The 21,062-nt window shown below is 38.4% G+C and overlaps 1 protein-coding gene across 2 annotated transcripts in view; it reads right to left on the minus strand.

Annotated features, from left to right (window-relative positions):
• Nucleotides 1–2,754: 2,754 nt before the first annotated feature.
• The window catches only part of plppr1 (phospholipid phosphatase related 1), a 98,452-nt gene continuing 80,144 nt past the window's right edge, over nt 2,755–21,062 (minus strand). The window contains exons 6-8 of one of the 2 annotated variants that reach the window (XM_057818390.1): nt 13,377–13,553; nt 6,755–6,886; nt 2,755–2,985 (exon numbers count right to left, since the gene is read on the minus strand). In XM_057818390.1, coding sequence (XP_057674373.1) covers nt 2,941–2,985; nt 6,755–6,886; nt 13,377–13,553 — 354 coding nt within the window. In that variant the 3' untranslated portion in view covers nt 2,755–2,940. Of the gene's footprint in view, nt 6,346–6,754; nt 6,887–13,376; nt 13,554–21,062 lie in introns of both variants that reach the window. The other variant, XM_057818391.1, reaches the window with a different exon arrangement.

A 21,062-nucleotide genomic window follows, 5' to 3' on the forward strand; every position in this document is an offset into this window, starting at 1 on the left:
TTCAAATTTGTAGTGCAGCTCTCACACTCTCTCATATTGGTCACTGAAACATGGCACCACATGGCAAAGAACTGAGGATCTGAGGATCGTGTTGCGCTACATGAAGATGGCCAAGGCTACAAGTAGATTGCCAACACCCTGAAACCTAAGAACAGGCCTCGGGTTGGTCGTCCAGAGAAGCTGAGCGCACATGCTGAGCGTCACATCCAAATGCTTTCTTTGAAAGGTCGTTGCAGGAGTGCTGTCAGCATTGCTGCAGCGATTGAAGACGTGGGGGGGTCAGCTTGTTAGTGCTCAGACCATACGTCGCACTCTACATCAAATTGGTGTGCATGGCTGTCACCCCAGAAGGAAGCCTCTTCTGAAGACGGTACACAAGAAAGCCGCAACCAGTTTGCTGAAGACATGTCAACAAAGCACGTGGATTACTGGAACCATGTCCTGAATGTCATGGTCTGGGGGGCAGTGTTCCAGCATGACAATGACCTCAAACACACTTCCAAGATGACCACTGCTTTACTGAAGAGGCAGAGGGTAAAGGTGATGGACTGGCCAAACATGTCTCCAAACTTGAACCTAATATAACATATTTGGGGGATCCTCAACCGGAAGGTGGAGGTGCAGAAGGTGGAGGTGCGGAAGGTGGAGGTTTGCAAAGTCTCAAATATCCAGCAGCTCCACAAAGTCGTCATGGAGAAGTGGAAGAGCATTCTAGTGGCCACCTGTGAAGCTCTGGTCAACTCCATGCCCAGGACAGTAAAGGCAGTTCTGGATAATAGTGGTGGCCACACAAAATATTGACAGTTGACATGTTAATATTGACAACTTTCACTAAGGGGTGTACTCACTTTGTTGCCAGGGGTTTGGATATTAATGGCTATATTTTGAGTTATTTTGAGGGGAAAATAAATTAACTATATTATATAAGCTGCACACAGACTACCTTCATTGTGTCAAAGTGTCATTTTGTCAGTGTTGTCTCATGATAAGATATATTTAAATATCTGCAGAAATGCTAGGGGTGTACACACTTTTGTGATACACTGTAGTTACTATTATGATATTAAAAGAATCATATCTCCTGTTTTCCATGGTCAATTGGTGCCAAATAAAAACTAGGAGAGAGGTTTAAATCCGCGCTTTTGAGTCATGTTTAGGGCAGCGCTCCATGTGAAATACTTTTTTTACAGTGCTTTCATGCTACGTGATTGAACAGGCTGGCGTGATCATAGAACAGCAAGCTGTTGTGCCGTGATCAGGAAAAGCAGAGGACCCAGTTGTAGAGGCGGTTTAGTTTTTATTAACAAAAGTTTCAAAGAAAGATTTCCCATAAAGGCAGAAAACACACTCAAAATTAAATACTCAGGGACCTTGGCCTTCTCAGGAGTGAGGCTACTAGGTGGTAGTGCTGGAATCTTCTGGCAACTTGTTTGTGTTTGGCCTGCGCTTAAAAAGGCTCATTCAATAAGCCACAGGTGTTGCCTGTTAGCCTCGCCCCTGAGGAGACCGGTCCCTCTCGCACCCGTGCAGCCTGCAGACAAGGAGGAAGGCATAAATGCTGAACATGGCACAGGATCATAACACAAGCTTGCGTCTGATTGTTGTAACGGAGTCATGGGATTATTGTTGTGACGTCTCATGGTGAAATTAGTAGCCCTGCTCTTGGCATCGCAGGCAAAAATAATAATAAATCTAATATGTAGAATAAAGAGGAAAAATGTAAACGACTCTTGTGTAGCAAAAAAGTAGCGGCGTAAGAGTAGCGTTTTTTTTCTTTACAAATCTACTCAAGTAAAAGTAAAAAGTTTGGGTTAGTAAAACTACTCTTACAAGTACTTATTTCTTAAAAAGTTACTCAAATAAATGTAATGGAGTACATGCAATGCGTTTCTACCCATCTCTGAATAAATATATAGTAAGGTCAGTGGGATAGTCATAAAAATTACATAAAAAAATAGGTGATTGATGAATTGATCGAATGACTTCATTTTATAATTTATTTATCAATATACAGTGATCCCTCGTTTTTCATGGTTAATGGGGACACCCCACCGCGAAAATGGAACATTAATTTCCATTTCCATGTGTATGTTTTTTCCCCAAAGAATAATAATTTAAAATAAAAACGTATATGTAAATTTTAATAAATGTATTTTAGGCACCGCAAATGTAATAATTATGATATATTTTTATATAAAAGAAGACAATTATTTGTACATGTACACATGCATATATATTTTTAAATAAAATAATAGTAGTAATATAATAATTTTAATTGGAAAAAAACCTGTGATAGCTTGAGGGCTCGAAGTTTTATGATATAGCACTAATCACGGTCATCAAGATTTTGTATCTTTTCCAAATGTAAAGTCTTTTATTTAAGTTTTTAATCAATTTTTTGAAAAAATGTTTTCACTAATGAATTTAAGTCAGTTCCATGACCCCTCCCTATCAGTTTTTTAAAATAATGTGGTCATTTCCCTTGGATGCTGGAAGCTCAAACACCTCCAAATCTCTTCAAAGGAAATGGCTAATGTAATGCTGATGCCAAAGAGGAATTCCTTTTCAACAGCCAGCTTTCATAATATTCTTCTGCCATCTCATTCCGACAGTTTTGATGAACTAAGTTAATTGATGATGAAAATAAGAAGTTAAATGAGTGCACGTATCAAGCCTATGTTTTCTTTAAAATCTGATGGTAATGTAAAGCAATTCAAATGCAATGATATTACGAGGAAAAATGACACACGAGAACACGTTGCTACGACGATTTAATTTGAGAACAAACCAAGAAAATAAAATATATGCAGCATTTGAAATGAAAACAGTTCTTTTGAAACGTCATAAAATACGATTATAATCACAATGTTAAAGAGCATAATTAAAATCATGAATATTTATAAAACATCTTGACTTCTCTCTTCATGCTGGGCCATGGAGTCACAACATTGCATCACAATCCACTGGTGGGTGAGGGAGGGATACCTCAAGGAGGAAAGGTGAAGCGGTCATTAGCCTGGTTCATTTTTTTTTTTTTTTTTTTTTTAAATTAAAAAGGGCTAGCCAGGTCTTATATTGAGTCTTTTTTTTTCTTTAAAAGGTTGTTTCTACAGTTTACAGAGTCGGCATTGTTTTTGGAGTAGGTCTGGCACAGCTAGCCCAACAGAATCTCTTTGAAAAGAAACTCCAACATACAAAACAATGAATCCAGGTACACACCGAGTAAGTAGTTTAAGCTCAACATCCAATGTGCCTCGCCCCATGAAATTACATCGGTTGAAACATGAATGTGTGATTAACTCCAATCAACAACAACAATCAAGCATAATAGCATAAAGCTTGTACCTAAGCAGCATACAGTTTGTTTAAATTAGTATTTCTAATGCAGTACTGTAATTTTGAGACTATAAGCCATTTTGAATCCTTCATCTTCCAGTCCAGTGCGGCTTATTTGTTGATTTATTTATGTTAATAATTAACACTTTATTTGAAAGCGGTGTCATAAGACTGCCACAAGACCGTCATAATGATGACATGACACTGTCATAGGCATTAATGAATGCTTATGACAGATGTCATTAAATGTCATCTGGCAAATTATGTCACTAACTCCATTTATGTCCAGCTCGTAACTGTTCCGATCATGTTTTTTTGCTCCAGATCCGATCCCGATTGTTTTAGTTTGAGTATCTGCCAATCCCGATATTTCCCGATCCGATTGCTTTTTTTTGCTCCCGATTCAATTCCAATCATTCCCGATAATTTTTCCTGATCATATACATTTTGGCAATGCATTAAGAAAAAAATGAATAAAACTCGGATGAATATATACATTCAACATACAGTACATAAGTACTGTATTTGTTTATTATGACAATAAATCCTCAAGATGGCATTTACATTATTAACATTCTTTCTGTGAGAGGGATCCACGGATAGAAAGACTTGTAATTCTGAAAAGGATAAATGTGACTTTGTATATTGTGACTAAATATTGCCATCTAGTGTATTTGTTGAGCTTTCAGTAAATGATACTGCAGCCATTTAACTTCTGCCCAAATGCATGATGGGAAGTGCAACCATGACTGTGCGTATGGGCACCAATTGATATATCTTCTCTGCCTTTCTACCTTTCTTCCCAACATTGCCTCCCACATTATTTTTAATTGCTGAGAGAGGTATTGTAAGGCTTTAGCCTCATAAAAATGGCTCCAAAGGCTGTCAAAATTCTCTCTACTCATTATACGCTGCCTTTTGGCGCTATCTATAGGTAAAACAGCGTTTTTATAGATTGAACGCGACAATGCGTGAGTGGGTCGTGCAGCGCATGCGTTAATTACTTAACGTGATTAATTAAAAAAAAAAAATTACCGCCGTTAACTCAATAAATTTGATAGCCCTACTTTAAGCCAAAACTACTCTGGATGAGTGTAAGACATTTTGTCTGTAACGTTAAATACAATTAGAAGACGATTTAAATAAAAAATATATATATTAAAAAAAGGCATGTCCGATATTTTTTTGCCGATTCCGATACTTTGAAAATGACGTGATCGGCATCCCGATCGGTCGGGACATCTTTAACTTTTACAGTATATCTATTCAAAAGTGAGATAATTTGCCGGATAAAACAAAATGACATATGTCATAAGCATTCATTGATGCTCACGGGAGTGTCATGTCATAATTAAGATGGTCTTATGACAGTCTTATGGCACCACTGTCAAATAAAGAGTTACCAAATACCAATAACTGGGAATTAATGAAACAACTGGAACAGTAACTGAGGAAATAATAAGCAATAGAATATGAATTTTGTTATTTTCATCTGTAGCGCCGCAATGCATGCTAGGAGGCGTGTTGGACGACAACAGTGTTTACAGCAGGTGGCAGTAGACGTTAGCTGTCTCCTCTAAGGGAGCAGTGATGGCCAAATGAAACTTCTAGAAGCAATGAAGCTTTACAGCTAATTGGTTCGAAGCTTCATGGTGGTTCATTTGGTCTTATGACATTTTATGATGCCGCTGACCTATAAAGTGTTACCGGTTAATATCTTTTGGTGTAAATATCCCATAATACAGTAAGGACAGCTGCGGCTTATAGTCCAGTGCGGCTTATCTATGAACAAATGCTGTTTTCTTGTGAAATGGGTGGCTGCTAATAGGTGTGCCTTATAGTCCGAAAATTACGGTAGTTATTTTTTAAATTCATTTATCAAATCCAGTACAATATACTGCACAAATTAGATTTGACTAAGTAGTAGTTTTCTAGTTTTTTTACAATTAAGCTCAATGTCAAAGGTCAAATTCTGCATAATGATAAAGTGGCTTTTAATGATAAATATTTGAACGATAAAACCTCGTTCTAATTTTTGATGGACAGTTGTACACGTCATTTTACTACATAACTTTAATGTTGGACATTATTGTTGTACTTGAAGAGCTAAGTACCAACCAATAATATTTTTATAAAGATGTGAAACATTTAGAAACCTGGGATCTATTTTAAATTGTAAATATAATAATCAATTAATCTAAGGTGAAAGTTGTTGTTTACACATCTCATTAAATTTTAGCTCACCGGTGCATAAATTGATTTGAATAAGAAATAATGTCACATTTTTGGGACACCGTGTATACTCATAGACATGGCTGATAATACAGCAATGTTTGAGTGTGTCTGACTGATACCAAAACATATCGACGTTTACAGCAGGCAAACAGGTCCAAAAGGATCATAATACAGATTAACAAAAATCTTTACAAAATTCAACCTGACGTGGTTAATTAATATACAGACATAATAAAAAGAACAATTCTATCTCTTTTTTTTCTGTACAAATGACAAACATCACAGTATGACAACATCAACATTGCTAATTTTCCATAGCACATTTTCAGACTGAGTGGGGACGGGACGGGACGGGACGTGGTGAACGGAGGGAAGTAACCTGACAGGATGTGATGCAACACAGAGGTGCGCAGGTGGAACACTGTCAGGGTGGGTTAAATAGCAATCGCTCATACAAAATGTGCAAAACACCATCCTCAAACTAAAAACAGAACACCTCGGAGGAACATAAATACCCCATGTTGCAATGAGTTGTTATAAAGAAAACTATCTGTGCTTGAGTTTGGTTCGTAATACGAATGCCCATTACAAACATGGTGGATTTGGTCGCCCGGGGTTGAACTACACAGATATATCAGTGTTTGATTTTGGTAAGCAATCGAAGCCACGTGACATGCGTCCTTGTCATTGTGTCTGGAAGTGCTGCGGAGACGCAAACGTGACCCGGTGCTGCCCCCTTAGTCATGTGACCTCCGTCATTGATGCCGAGTGGTTCTGAAAATGGATGTGGTAGGAGGAGGGTCAAGAGGGATGAATATGAAGAAAGATTATAGGGACAAGATAAGGAATTGGGAGTAGTGTGGAAAAGGGGGAAAGGTGGGAGTGGTGAATGGAAAGAGGAAAACATCGTCAAGCAAGTGTCAGGAGTGATCCGACTGAATTTCTGTTAGTGTTTCATAAGGGAGACGAGGACAAGGTACATGCAAACACTCATGCCTGTGCTTTGTTGATGAGTCATTTGTAAAGAAAGAAAGTAAAGCACTTTCTGGCTTGGAAAAAAAGAGAGAAAGACACTTAACTATGACAAATTGCAGTGCATTTCAGTGGAATCTGTATCCAGAAGGAACCTGAAAGCCTTTAAGGCACTCTGCCAAATACTGAAAACAATATGTTGAGGTTGTACCTGTGCACTGAGGGTCTCTAGAGGACTCTCGACGCGAGGGAAAGTCATCAGGGGGAGGCCGCGGTACTCCTCGCTCTTCTGCTTAGTTGTCGCACCGTGGACACCTTTGAAGTTGTTCACCACACACACTCCCTGCAGTGTTGGAACACAGACACGTCAACAATAATACCTGTAGGTACGAAAAGAAACTGATCGTAGTAAACCACTGCATGCAGTGCACTGATCAAGTGACTTCAAAAATAAAGGATACAATAAGTCAGAATACAGGCATTTATAATGAATTTACACATTTGCTCTAGGTTTGCGGTTTTAAAGACAAAACTTAGAAGATTTAACTTTGAAATATTTAAACATAAAGTTTATTTGAATTTTCATCTCGAAACATTGAAGGTCTCAGAACATGAAACAGTACAATTCATAACTTTCACCTCACGTTTGCAACAACATGAGATATGAAAATGGATGTTTGACTGCATTTGAAGACGAAAACAAATACTTCATAAATCCACATAGGTTGACGTGAATCCAAACACTGTGTGTTTAATATTAATCCTGATGGTCACTTTGTTTATGACAGTCCATATCTGATCCTCTGCAAGAAAACTCATTTTAAGTAAGCCATCCAAACATTGTCTTGTTTTAAACCTCCCAAAATAAAGTCAGAGACAATCTTATTTGCAATTTGTTTTTCCTGTCATCCAGGTTCAGATGGCGTGCTTATTTGGCAGCAACATGGAAAATCCAGTTTAACATCTTCAGACGTTTTGTGCAGACTAGGAGATATAAGATGTTGTTGTCTGCATGGTGACAAACCGAAATCAATACAGAATCTTCTGGAACTTCGCCTTTTACAACAACGGGGGTTTGCTTTGTATCACCAAGCCTTGAACAACTCGTGAGTCAGAAAACTTTGCATTTACACCAAAATGAAGGAAGATATGGTCCTAATGTCAAACAAAACTTGAAGAAAATGGTGAAAGGTGAATTGATTTTCAAAGCAATTGTCCACAATCAGAGAAAGTTGATTGTCAAAACTGGGCAGTTGCATTGTCACTGGAGTCCAGAATGGGCATGTCCCGGTGTTCTGTCAATTTGTGCTCTTTCGTCAAAGTAATCTCCCCGTTGTTCATAGCAGCTTAATGTTGAACAAATCTACTTTACGTTTTGACATTTCTATTTACGGTAGATATATTATGGATATATTATTATATTAAATATTTAGATACTCCCACCATAATGTCAATATTCTAACTTGAACAATAAACACTATTAAAACCCAGGTGACCCACATGTTTACTGCTTATCAGATAACGTCCCAACGCTATTATCTCGCAATATCACCAAAATTCTATTTTAGTCTTTAATGCAAATACGTAATTGCTCACAGAGCTTTGCAGTCAAAAGGCACTATAAAATGGAGATATTTAAAAATATATATATTACTTGTAGCAGCAACTACAGCAACGACGTCATTGTCAAAATGGTAATGAACTCGAAGGACATTTGACATGTGATCACTCCAAGAGGGGCGTGGTTGTTGTGCGCATGCTCAGTAACGCTTTGGATCTCAATTTGACCGGGATACACATTCGTCAGAACACCGGTATGAGATTCTGATGGTATAACCTTAAGCCAAAATATCACAGTTTCACGGAATCATAGTACTGCAATTTCAAGTGTAAAATGTCTTAGTTTGAGCTATCTGGAAAGCAAATTGGAACATAAGTATAATGTTAAGTTAAAAAAAAAAGATAAAATAACAATTTAACATTATTATTATTGTTATTATTATTTTTATTGTATAAAAGTACGTGTGTATGACTTCTGACTATCATGTTTACATCATACACACACTCTTTCTCAACACAGACAGTTGCCAGAGAGAAAAAAAACACATTTTACCACTGCTAGACACACTAAACATGCTGGAGTTAACTCTCGTAGCTGGTGGGAAACGTTCATGACAGTGTTTACTAACTTTTAATTTTCTATAATTGAGAAATCATATTAGAGGTATTGCCTCCTTGGCAGCCGCCCTTCGCGAACATGTTTTACATGTCGGTTGGCCGTCTATAACTTTTCTGTGGCCGAAGTATTCCCAAACCAGCAATTTCGGGAGAAAAGTTCAGGAGTATCACCTCCTCCAGCCATTGTGTAGCACAGCTAACTCACTGACACTGAGAAACAACCCGTGGGGGAGGGTTTAGCCTTGCAGCTGCAAGCAAGGGATTTCTCCCTGCATTTTTGGGACATAGAAAATAGCTAATACCGTAGGAACGGGATGATGTAAAATGTTTGCGGTTTTGAAACAGTGACATTTTCATACTACGGTATACCTTGAAACTGGTAATTGGCACATGTCTAGTCCATAACAGTGTTGGGCACATTACTGAGAAAAAGTAATTAGTTATAGTTACTCACTACTTCTTCCAAAAAGTAACTGAGTTAGTAACGGAATTACTCTATAGTAAAAGTAACTAGTCACCAGGGAAAGTAACTATTTCCGTTACTATTAAAAAAAAATGTTTGTATGTCAAAGAATTTGACATTTTCCGAGCAGTATTCGAGTCAGTTAAATAGTGAAGAACAGACAAGTAGTTGTGTTATAGAACCTTGTAATATTTATTGTACCTCACCAGCAACAGATTGATCCTACACTTGAAGTGCAACAAAAATAAACAGATTTGAATTGCTTACCACAGATGTCGACAAAAGCTTTGCCCCGGGACATAAATTACACTTTACATGCACGTTCTTTCCTTTAATTTCGACCAACTTGAAATAGTGTTTATATCTCCACCTCGTAAAGGACAAATTTTCCTCTGAATGCTCTGCCATCATATCCCTCTGCATCTGTTTTGCGTGTGTGTGTTTGCCGCACGCGCTGTTCCGGTTTGTGTGTGAAAACACCGGCTCTGAAGTACGTGCGCCATTAGGCCCGAGCGTTTACGTCACAGAATGAGGGATCACGTGAGATTTGACAACAACGCAGCCATATTGGAAGCAGGTCTGGCTCGCTGGACATTAAACTTTAACTTGCCAGTTCGATAAAGAGACAAAGTCGTCACTAAGGCGAAGAACAGATGTGTGATGAAACTTAAGGATGTGAACAATGTTGACCCTTACGAGCAAACCGAAGACAAATGGAGTAAAGATGTCGACGGGCTTCCACAATTACGTGAAATGGACATTTTGCTGTATTTATTGTTTGGTGTATGTTACTAAACTCATCAGCGATTCCGAAATTACAAATCGCTACAAAGCTATGAACAGTTTTGCTGTGGATGGGTGTAGGACCTGCACATTATGACCGTATCAAATGGCAACTCCATCGTTCTTGCAAAGGTAGGCTATGTGTGTTTACTATTTTCATTGCCATGAACCTCAACGCACCCAAAGTCTTGGATGACAAATAAACAGAGCAGAGCAGACTCGGTACGGCTGGTAGTTTCTTCAATTTATTCAAAGTAAGTAATGCACCGCTTTTGACCGTCAGTAACGGTAACGGCGTTGTAACGGCGGAAAAAATAATTAATTAGATTATCCCATTATTGAAAAAAATAACGCCGTTATGTAACGGCGTTATTTATAACGGCGTTATTCCCAACACTCGTCCAGAATATACCCACATTTCGTTTTAGGTGACAAAGCAATGCTTAGGGAATTCTCTGAGCAGCTTCGAAGGGTGTCTGAGATTGATTTAGTTGCTTATCTGTGAGAGAGGGGCAGCATGTTGGAGCTCACAAACAGTCACTATGACACACTTAATGAGCCGTCACTCAGGCAGTAAACATCTTTCTTCAATGTCTGAGGAGAATTTCTGTTTGATGAGATGGCTCCATTCACTTTCTAATGTGAGAGCATGGAGAGCACAGGAATTTCACTTGGATTTGTCATCCATCAACCTTCATTTTTCATCAAAGGACAAGGCAAGCGATGAGCTCCTTCAGAACCATTGTTCCCAGGTGGAAGAGGGAAAATCAGTTGTACTGAGTTCAATGTTTGCACTTCATAAGAAAAATAAATATGCTGAGATGATGATCGACTTTTTTGTTACCACCCTTGCCTGGACATCACTGACTCAGTCACTTTTAATAATCAAATCAACAAACTTAAAAACAGCTTACAGTATATTATTTATCTTGCCTACCTGTCCGTATGTCTAGTCAACAATATAAAACAGCTTACAGTATATTATTTACCTTGCCTACCTGTCCGTATGTCTAGTCAACAATATATACAGTGCCTTGCAAAAGTATTCGGCTCCCTTGAATCTTGCAACCTTTCGCCACATTTCAGGCTTCAAACATAAAGATATGAAATTTAATTTTTTTGTCAAGAATCAACAACAAGTGGGACACAATCGTGAAGTGGAACAACATTTATTGGATAATTTAAACTTTTTTAACAAATAAAAAACTGAAAAGTGGGGCGTGCAATATTATTCGGCCCCTTTACTTTCAGTGCAGCAAACTCACTCCAGAAGTTCAGTGAGGATCTCTGAATGATCCAATGTTGTCCTAAATGACCGATGATGATAAATAGAATCCTACTGTGTGTAATTAAGTCTCCGTATAATTGCACCTGCTCTGTGATAGTCTCAGGGTTCTGTTTAAAGTGCAGAGAGCATTATGAAAACCAAGGAACACACCAGCCAGGTCTGAGATACTGTTGTGGAGAAGTTTAAAGCCGGATTTGGATACAAAAAGATTTCCCAAGCTTTAAACATCTCAAGGAGCACTGTGCAAGCCATCATACTGAAATGGAAGGAGCATCAGACCACTGCAAATCTACCAAGACCCGGCCGTCCTTCCAAACTTTCTTCTCAAACAAGGAGAAAACTGATCAGAGATGCAGCAAAGAGGCCCATGATCACTCTGGATGAACTGCAGAGATCTACAGCTGAGGTGGGAGAGTCTGTCCATAGGACAACAATCAGTCGTACACTGCACAAATCTGGCCTTTATGGAAGAGTGGCAAGAAGAAAGCCATTTCTCAAAGATATCCATAAAAAGTCTCGTTTAAAGTTTGCCACAAGCCACCTGGGAGACACACCAAACATGTGGAAGAAGGTGCTCTGGTCAGATGAAACCAAAATTGAACTTTTTGGCCACAATGCAAAACGTGTTTGGCGTAAAAGCAACACAGCTCATCACCCTGAACACACCATCCCCACTGTCAAACATGGTGGTGGCAGCATCATGGTTTGGGCCTGCTTTTCTTCAGCAGGGACAGGGAAGATGGCTAAAATTGACGGGAAGATGGATGCAGCCAAATACAGGAACATTCTGGAAGAAAACCTGTTGGTATCTGCACAAGACCTGAGACTGGGACAGAGATTTATCTTCCAACAGGGCAATGATCCAAAACATAAAGCCAAATCTACAATGGAATGGTTAAAAAATAAACATATCCAGGTGTTAGAATGGCCAAGTCAAAGTCCAGACCTGAATCCAATCGAGAATCTGTGGAAAGAGCTGAAGACTGCTGTTCACAAACACTCTCCATCCAACCTCACTGAGCTCGAGCTGTTTTGCAAGGAAGAATGGGCAAGAATGTCAGTCTCTCGATGTGCAAAACTGATAGAAACATACCCCAAGTGACTTGCAGCTGTAATTGGAGCAAAAGGTGGCGCGACAAAGAATTAACGCAAGGGGGCCGAATAATATTGCACGCCCCACTTTTCAGTTTTTTATTTGTTAAAAAAGTTTAAATTATCCAATAAATTTTATTCCACTTCACGATTGTGTCCCACTTGTTTTTGATTCTTGACAAAAAATTAAAATTTTATATCTTTATGTTTGAAGCCTGAAATGTGGCGAAAGGTTGCAAGTTTCAAGGGGGCCGAATACTTTTGCAAGGCACTGTAGTCGTTATTATGAATATAGAATTTTATAAGCAAATTCTATAGATTTAAGAAACATCAGTAGTTTCAACATGTCCCCCATGTCTGGACAAAGACCAGAAATTGGATGTGGAGTTAGACATCAACGTCTAAAAATTCTTGGTGATTAACTTAAGAGGGCAGACTTATATTGACAGTAGGTCTGTGCAAGCTCCTCATGAGGCAAATCAGCCTGATAGTTTTTGCAGGAACTTGCTGACAGACGGACGAGCAAACAGACGGATGCGGGTTAAAACCTTGGCAGAAGGAACAATCCAATTCCCTGATTAAAATGATGCTCCGTGCCAGTAGGGCTCCTGTTCCACTACAGCATCAGTCTTCCCACTGTGTTCTCCCTCTTCTCTTTAGCACTACCATTCTGCAGTGACACTTGAGGACCCAGCAGCAATTAGACCAAATGAAGCCCCTGAGACTGGAGAATAAATCGTTTTTGATTTGTGGTAGGGTTTCCCTCAAAATCCCTTTATTGTAAGCGGGTGCACCACCTCACACTAAAACAACGAATGTGATCTGCCTTGTGTTCAAAACAGATGGTAAGTAAGGAAGTAAGCCTAAGGCTAAAGTAAGACTTGCACTCTGGATTAGACATGTATTTAGTCATTTATGTCCCTACTAAAAAAAATAATAATAATAATAAAGTACTAATAACTACAAAAAGAAAAAAAAAATACAATCGGTAAGTCACAATCAAAATCTCCAGAATTGGAATCTACTCACCAGAAAAAGTGCAACCGCTGATCCCAGTATGAATCCAGCAACCACATCTGAACAGTGGTTTCGGTACTCTGAGACCCGATTGAGTCCGGTGAGGAAGGCTGAACAGAGAGTGCCTAGACAGAGTACTGGCTTGGCCAAGCGGCTGGACTTGGTCTTGATGGTACTGGTGATGTACATCTGGAAAAGTAGGAGAGAGTTGTTTAGACTGCAATTGTACATCACATTGTAATGTATCTCCAGTTTAATATTTGACCATCCTGACCAGTGTTGTCACGGATTGCTTTAATTACTGATGACTGATTATGCCTCAAAAAAGTAATCTAGTTGCTTTACTGATTACATTATTATCAAGTAACTATGTTACTTAAAAAGTAATTTATCGGTTACTTTTTACCAATTTTTCTCCCTTTGCTGCCTCAACATAAGAATGACAACAGAAAAATGTCATTGCATGTAATTGAATTTCTAATAATTGAATTTAACTCCTTCAGACCTAAGTATGCAGCCGAAGGACAAGACGCATTCCTGTCTCTAAATAAATAAATACACTGAATTTTGTTGCTATTCCCACTGCTGTGAGTTGATTGGATGAAACTTTACCCATCAAAATCAAAATCATGAGGTTTGACAGGCCCTCTTTGCTAATTTGGGGTCTTTGAAAATGGCTGACCAAAGACAATTTCAAAAAGGATAACATAAAGTATTCATTCCTCTTTAAAACACATTAACATTAAAAATAACCAATAAAAGCATGAAGAATCCCTGACCAAAAAAATGTATTTTGTTGTGCTGTTTGAGTATAAGTAAAAATAAGCGCGTTTTTTTTTTTTTTTTTTTTTGCCCAGCAGAAAAAAAGTGGTTCTGGTGGGGTTAAAGGGGAAGATCAGAATTTTTCACATAAGGCCTAATCTTCGAGATAGCGGGGGTTTAATTAGTCGATGGAGTTGATTTCAACCACCACTGACTAGCGCTATCTTAGCCACGCCGAAGCCCTGAAACTAACAAATAACAAAACTGCATGGAATTTGCTGAAATGAACTCCACCAACTACTTAAACCCCCACTAATTCAAAGATTAAGCCTAATGTATAAAATTCTGAACTTCGGGTTAGGATTTAGGGATTAGGATTAACGGCATATCAGTGCCAATGTAAAACAATGCAAATGGACTGCACAATAATCGACAACACACAAATCAATTGCACAGTGCGCTGAAAATGAATGCGCGCGAATGCGCGCACACAACCCGAAATTACGCCATACACATACGTGGTCAATTTGGCCATAAAACGTGGCGGCAACTAAGCACTTTACACTCAACTGGATTTACAACACATCCCAAAGATTCTAAACGAATATGTCACCTCATGGCATAAATTTGCAACACGAATATAATGTAAACAATGTGTTGCAACGGCAAAGCTACGAAACGGCAACGCATGTAGCGGCTCCAACCTAGCGCTGGAACCTTCCAAAATGAAGAATATATACTCCCATTCATTCATGGACACACACAGATAAACATTCCCTCGAACATCTCAACAGGTGACTGCACTTGATTCGAATGTGCGCCCTCGTACAACACGCCTTGCTCAGTTCCAAAACACTTCCCGTGTGTGACTCGAGACCAAAACACGAAGTAACTATGAGCGGTTACTATGGAAACGAACGTGTAGTGGGAACCTTTCTAACATTTTCTGTTCAAAATGCTCTTCGTACACGACTACAATATTCGTCATTCCACATACATAATGAAGCAATATCAAAATAGTAACGCACAGACACTAAGGAAATTAACTTTGATAGGATTACTGGTTTGTAAAAATGAATGCGTTAGATTGCTCGTTACTGCAAGAAAGTACTATGTAAAGGGTAGATTACAATAACGGTAACGCATTAGTGACAACACATAAAAAAAATAAAAATAAAAAAAATAAATAAATCCACAAAATAATGCAAACAAACTAAAATGTGATAAAAAATTGATTTACTGAGTGATCACAATCACCAGATTTGGCCCGCACCAAAGTTAATTACAGCGTTTACACCTAAAAGTAAGAAATTAGGATACTCAAATTGAAGCGCTAAAATACCCGACCATCACGGCTGCAGTGAGTTTTACATGCCCCCAAGTACTGTTCAGGTGCCCAGCAGAGCTTTTCAGAAAAACACCTATTTTGTAGTTTCACTTTCCAAAATGCTTTTCATCTGCTGCAGACTGAAAGAGGACTTGAAGTGTGTGTCTGTGTGTGTTTAAACAAACAGAAGCAATAATCCACAGAGGTCTTTGTTGTTGTGGGTACAGCAATACATCCTTGAAATACTGTTGAAAAAGTGTCCCACTCCAAAAAAAAAAAAAAAGAAAAGAAATGGCCTTGGTCGCATCTGGAAATGTGAAATCAGCAGCAGACTTGTAGAAATAAAAATCCATACAACATATTGCAAATAGTTTGCCTTGGTCAACAGCGGCAGGTCCAAAGGTACATGGACATTTTTTGAAATAAATAAATAAATAAGAAAGAAACATATTTTCACAACTCCTGGGTAATACATAAAAAAAGTCACGCAGAAAGAAAATAAAGAAAATAGAAAATGAGACTATCCACATGAAACTCCATTAGTCAGAACTTCTAAATGCGACATTCCACGAACAGAACCAGGAATCAATTAACCACAAAGGGAGTATATCCAACTCCCATGAGGCACATTAAGCCTGTTCAGTCTATAAGGACACTCAGATTGCTATTCTCCATGTCTAAGCAGCTGAACAGGACAAGTAAAGAAAGAAAAAAAGAAAAAAATAAAGAACCACAAACTCATCAACAATTTACTTTTTTCATTTGCAATCCATGTCAAATCTGCACTCCTGTCTTGTCATTAGACTTTATAATTTATTCATTTATTTTTATTAAATGCAGTTCAAATGCATCTGATCAGAACACGGTTTTCCAACGGTTCCCTTGTTAGGACAAAAAAACAATGATTATGTGAGGAACATTGGGGAAAATCATGCATGGAAAATATTTATGTCTTAATGGACATGGACAAAAGCCACCACAAATCTGATGCGATTTGTGAATCTTTTTCTAATACAGTTTGTCAAGTATAACTCACTCTTGTGCATAATATGTCCCACTGTCCCCGAATACATTTTGTCTTCGTATTCATGTATTATGTTGTACGCTCCCCAAATCCATGCCCTAAAAATGAAGCACGGTTTTATCTGCATTCATTCATTCATTCATTTCCTCCCGCTTATCTGAGGTCTTTTCTTTTTATTTATTTATTATTATTATTATTTTTTTAATTGAATGGCTTGAATTTCATGCAAGGGCTGATATTTAGTAACAGCAATAGCAGGGGTAGCACAGTCATGTGAAAGAATTAGGACACCCAATTAAATATTGACTTCTTTCTTAAGAAATGTTCACATATTAATGTCTGATCTTATTTTTCTTATTTATTTTTATTTATTTTTCTTCTTTTTCTTTATCTTTGGAAAAGAAAGTGATTTAATTGCAGGTAAACAATCAAAATTAACATTGTTTTACTCATTTAACCGAGCACAGTGGGGCAAATAAGTATTTGAAAATATGAAAATATTAGAGAGGCCTGTAATTGTCAACGTGTGTAAACCTCAACCATGAGAGATAGAATGTGGGAAAAAAAACAGAAAATCCCATTGTTCAATTTTTAAATATTTGCAAATCATGGTGGAAAATAATTATTTGATCTATACCAAAAGTCCATCTCAATACTTTGTTATGTACCCTTTGTCGGCAAAAACGCAGGCCAAACGTTTTCTGTAACTCTTCATAGGCTTTTCACACACTGTTGCAGGTATTTTGACCTATTCCTCCATGGAGATCTCCTCTAGAGCAGTGATGTTTTGGGGCTGTTGTTGGGTAACACGGACTTTCAACTCCCTCCTCACCCCGTGGCGTCAAAATGATAACAAGAACAGGGAGCAAAAATCCCAGAATCACACAGCGGGACCTCGTGAATGACCTACAGAGAGCTGGGACCACAGTAACAAAGGCTACTATCAGTAACACAATGCGCCGCCAGGGACTCAAATCCTGCACTGCCAGACATGTCCCCCTGCTGAAGAAAGTACACGTCCAGGCCCGTCTGCGGTTCGCTAGAGAGCATTTGATCCAGAAGAGGACTGGGAGAATGTGTTATGGTCAGTTGAAACCAAAATACAACTTTTTGGTAGAAACACAGATTCTCTTGTTTGGAGGAAAAAGAATACTGAATTGCACCATACCCAGTAAGAAGCATGGGGGTGGAAACATCATGCTTTGGGGCTGTTTTTCTGCAAAGGGACCAGGACCAACTGATCTGTGTAAAGGAAAGAATGAATGGGACCATGTATCGAGAGATTTTGAGTGAAAATCTCCTTCCATCAGCAAGGGCATTGAAGATGAGACGTGGCTGGGTCTTTCAGCATGACAATGATCCCAAACACACAGCCAGGACAACAAAGGAGTGGCTTCGTAAGAAGCATTTCAAGGTCTTGGAGTGGCCTAGCCAGTCTCCAGGTCTCAACCCCATAGAAAATCTGCGGAGGGAGTTGAAAGTCCGTGTTGCCCAACGAAGGCCCCAAAACATCACAGCTCTAGAGGAGATCTGCATGGAAGAATGGGCCAAAATACCAGCAGCAGTGTGTGAAAAGCTTGTGAAGAGTTAAAGAAAACGTTTGGCCTCTGTTATTGCCAACAAAGGGTACATAACAAAGTATTGAGATGAACTTTTGGTATTGACCAAATACTTATTTTCCACCATGATTTGCAAATAAATTATTTAAAAATCAAACAATGTGATTTTCTGTTTTTTTTTTTTCCAGATTCTGTCTCTCATGGTTGAGGTTTAACCATGTTGACAATTACAGGCCTCTCTATTATTTTCAAGTGGGAGAACTTGCACAATTAGTGGTTGACTAAATACTTATTTGCCCAACTGTATACGAAAAAAAATTGCATGTTCTAACTAAAGAAAAAGTTAGGAAATCCTACCACCTAATAGATAGTGTCCCCCCCTTTGGCTGAAATAACTTCAGTGAGTCGCTTTTTGTAGCCATCTACCAGTCTTTGACATCGGTCTGAAGAAAGTTTGCCCCACTCCTCAACGCAGAATACTTTAAGCTGTGACATGTTTGAGGGGTTTCTTGCATGTACAGCTGTTTTAAGTCACCTCACAGCATCTCAGTGGGATTAAGATCTGGGCTTTGACTCGGCCATTTCAGGACTCTTCCTTTTCATCCAGTCCTTGGTGGGTTTACTGGTATGTTTTGGGTCATTGTCATGTTGCAAAGTCCAATTTCGCTTCAGCTTTTATTTTTTCACAGATGATCTCACATGTTCCTCTAGCACCGTCTGATACACGATACATTTCATGGTGGATTCAATGATGGGGAGCTGGTCAGGTGCTGCTGGAGCAGAGCATCCCCAAACCATGACACTTCAACCTCCATGCTTTACAGTTGATATGAGGTTCTTTTCCTGGAATGCTGTATTGGGTTTACGCCAAAAATGTTTTCTATTCTGGTGTCCAAATAATTCAATTTTAGATTAATCTGTCCAAAGAACATTATTCCAGAAGTCCTTTGTCTACATTAACTCTGGCAAACTTTAATCTGGCCTTCAAGCTCTTCTTGGAGAGCATAGGTTTCCTCCTATGAAGGTTAAACTTTTGAAGTCTGTTTCTGATTGCAGAGGCATACACTTTCACATCAACAGTAGCAAGAGCCTGCTGTAAATCCCGTGATGACATTTTAGGGTTTTTGGAGACTTCTTTTAGCATCTTGCGGTCTGCTCTCGGGGTGAACTTGCTTGGATGGCCAGACCTGGGCATGTTGGCAGTTGTTTTGAATGTCCTCCACTTGTAGACTATTTTTCGGACCATGGAATGGCTGATTTTATATTCTTTTAAAATCTTTTGAAATTCCTTACCAGACTCATAAGCGTCTACAATCTTCTTTCTGAAGGCCTCAGACAGCTCCTTTGATATCACCATGGTATTTTCTCTCACTTCAACAGTCAGGGCCACAACAAACTAAATGTGAGCTTTAGTCTTATACTCAAAGTTTATATGGATTGATAGCATGCACGCACTGTGCGTGCATGACTGACAGTTAGCCCCGACTCTCGGCCATGTAAGCAATCTTGAAGTATTGCTAATTTGGAGCACATACCCCCGCCCCATTTTGTTTTTTATGACTGTTGACTTTTATGGCTATCAAGATCGCATCTTCCCTAAAAGCCGCATTCAAGCTAGGCGCTAACGCTGATGCACAGCTCCATCGCTAACGTAGCGCCCTGTCTCTCTCGCTCTTTGCTGACGTAATTGCTGCATGAATTCTGATTTGGGGGACTTGACAGTTCAGACCGCAGCCACATTCTGGAAAAATGTGGCCCAGATTTGATTTTAAACACATACCAAAGTGACCTAGATAAGATTTGAAATGGTCCACTTTTATGCGAGCCTGGCCCATTCAGACCGTCAAGTAATTGCCTGACTTGAATCGGAAAAAAACGAAAAAATCGGATTTGTGGATTAAGACCTGCAGTATGTACCTAGCCTTAGATACATCATTGTTTTAAATACAAAACATGTACTTGTTGTTATCTTAATTTTATGTTTACATTTTACACTGAACTTCAACTGGTGGGGTTGAACACTGTGAGGCCTGTTTTATGAAGAATTGTCTGCCAAACTTCTGCTCGCTTTGAAGTTGTTTTCCCTGCCACCATATAGCGCACATGTCTACCGAGTGAATTATTTTGCTTACAGATTTTGATTGACTAAAATTTTTGCAAGTATTTCAGAAAATCAGCGATTGAGGCCGCCATTAGTACAAATGACAATATTTAATGCTCGTTGAAGAGTCACTATCTATAACGTACAAAATGACATCGTAAATAAATTAGGGCTGTCAAAATTAACGCGTTAACGAGCGGTAATTATTTTTTAAAATTAATCCCGTTAAAATATTTGACACAATTAACGCACAAATGCCCCGCTCAAACATATTAAAAGGACAGCAAAGTGGAAGGTGTACTTGTTGTGTTTTTCGGAGTTTTGCCGCCCTCTGCTGGCGCTTGGGTGCGACTGATTTTATAGGCTTCAGCATCCATGAGCATTGTGTAATTATTGACATCAACAATGGCGGGCTACTAGTTTATTTTTTGATTAAAAATTTTACAAATTTTATTAAAACGAAAACATGAAGAGGGGTTTTAATATAAAATTTCTATAACTTGTACTAGCTATTATCTTTTATTTATTTTCTATAAATTTTTATAAATATTTATATATTTTATTTATTTATATATTTTATTTATTATTTTTATTTATCTTTTAAGAACTACTAGTCTTTCTATCCATGGATCGCTTTAACAGAATGTTAATAATGGTAATACCATCTTGTTGATTTATTGTTATAATAAAGAAATACAGTACTTATGTACCGTATGTTGAATGTATACTGGACTGTCTCAGAAAATTAGAATACACAATATTCTAATTTTTTGAGACAGTCCTGTGTATATATACAGGACTGTCTCAGGAAATTAGAATACACAATATTCTAATTTCCTGAGACAGTCAGGAAATATACACAGGACTGTCTCAAAAAATTAGAATATTGTGTATTCTAATTTTCTGAGACAGTCCAGTATATCCA

This window comes from Corythoichthys intestinalis, chromosome 17, assembly GCF_030265065.1.
Source record: "Corythoichthys intestinalis isolate RoL2023-P3 chromosome 17, ASM3026506v1, whole genome shotgun sequence".
NCBI classification, from domain to species: domain Eukaryota; kingdom Metazoa; phylum Chordata; class Actinopteri; order Syngnathiformes; family Syngnathidae; genus Corythoichthys; species Corythoichthys intestinalis.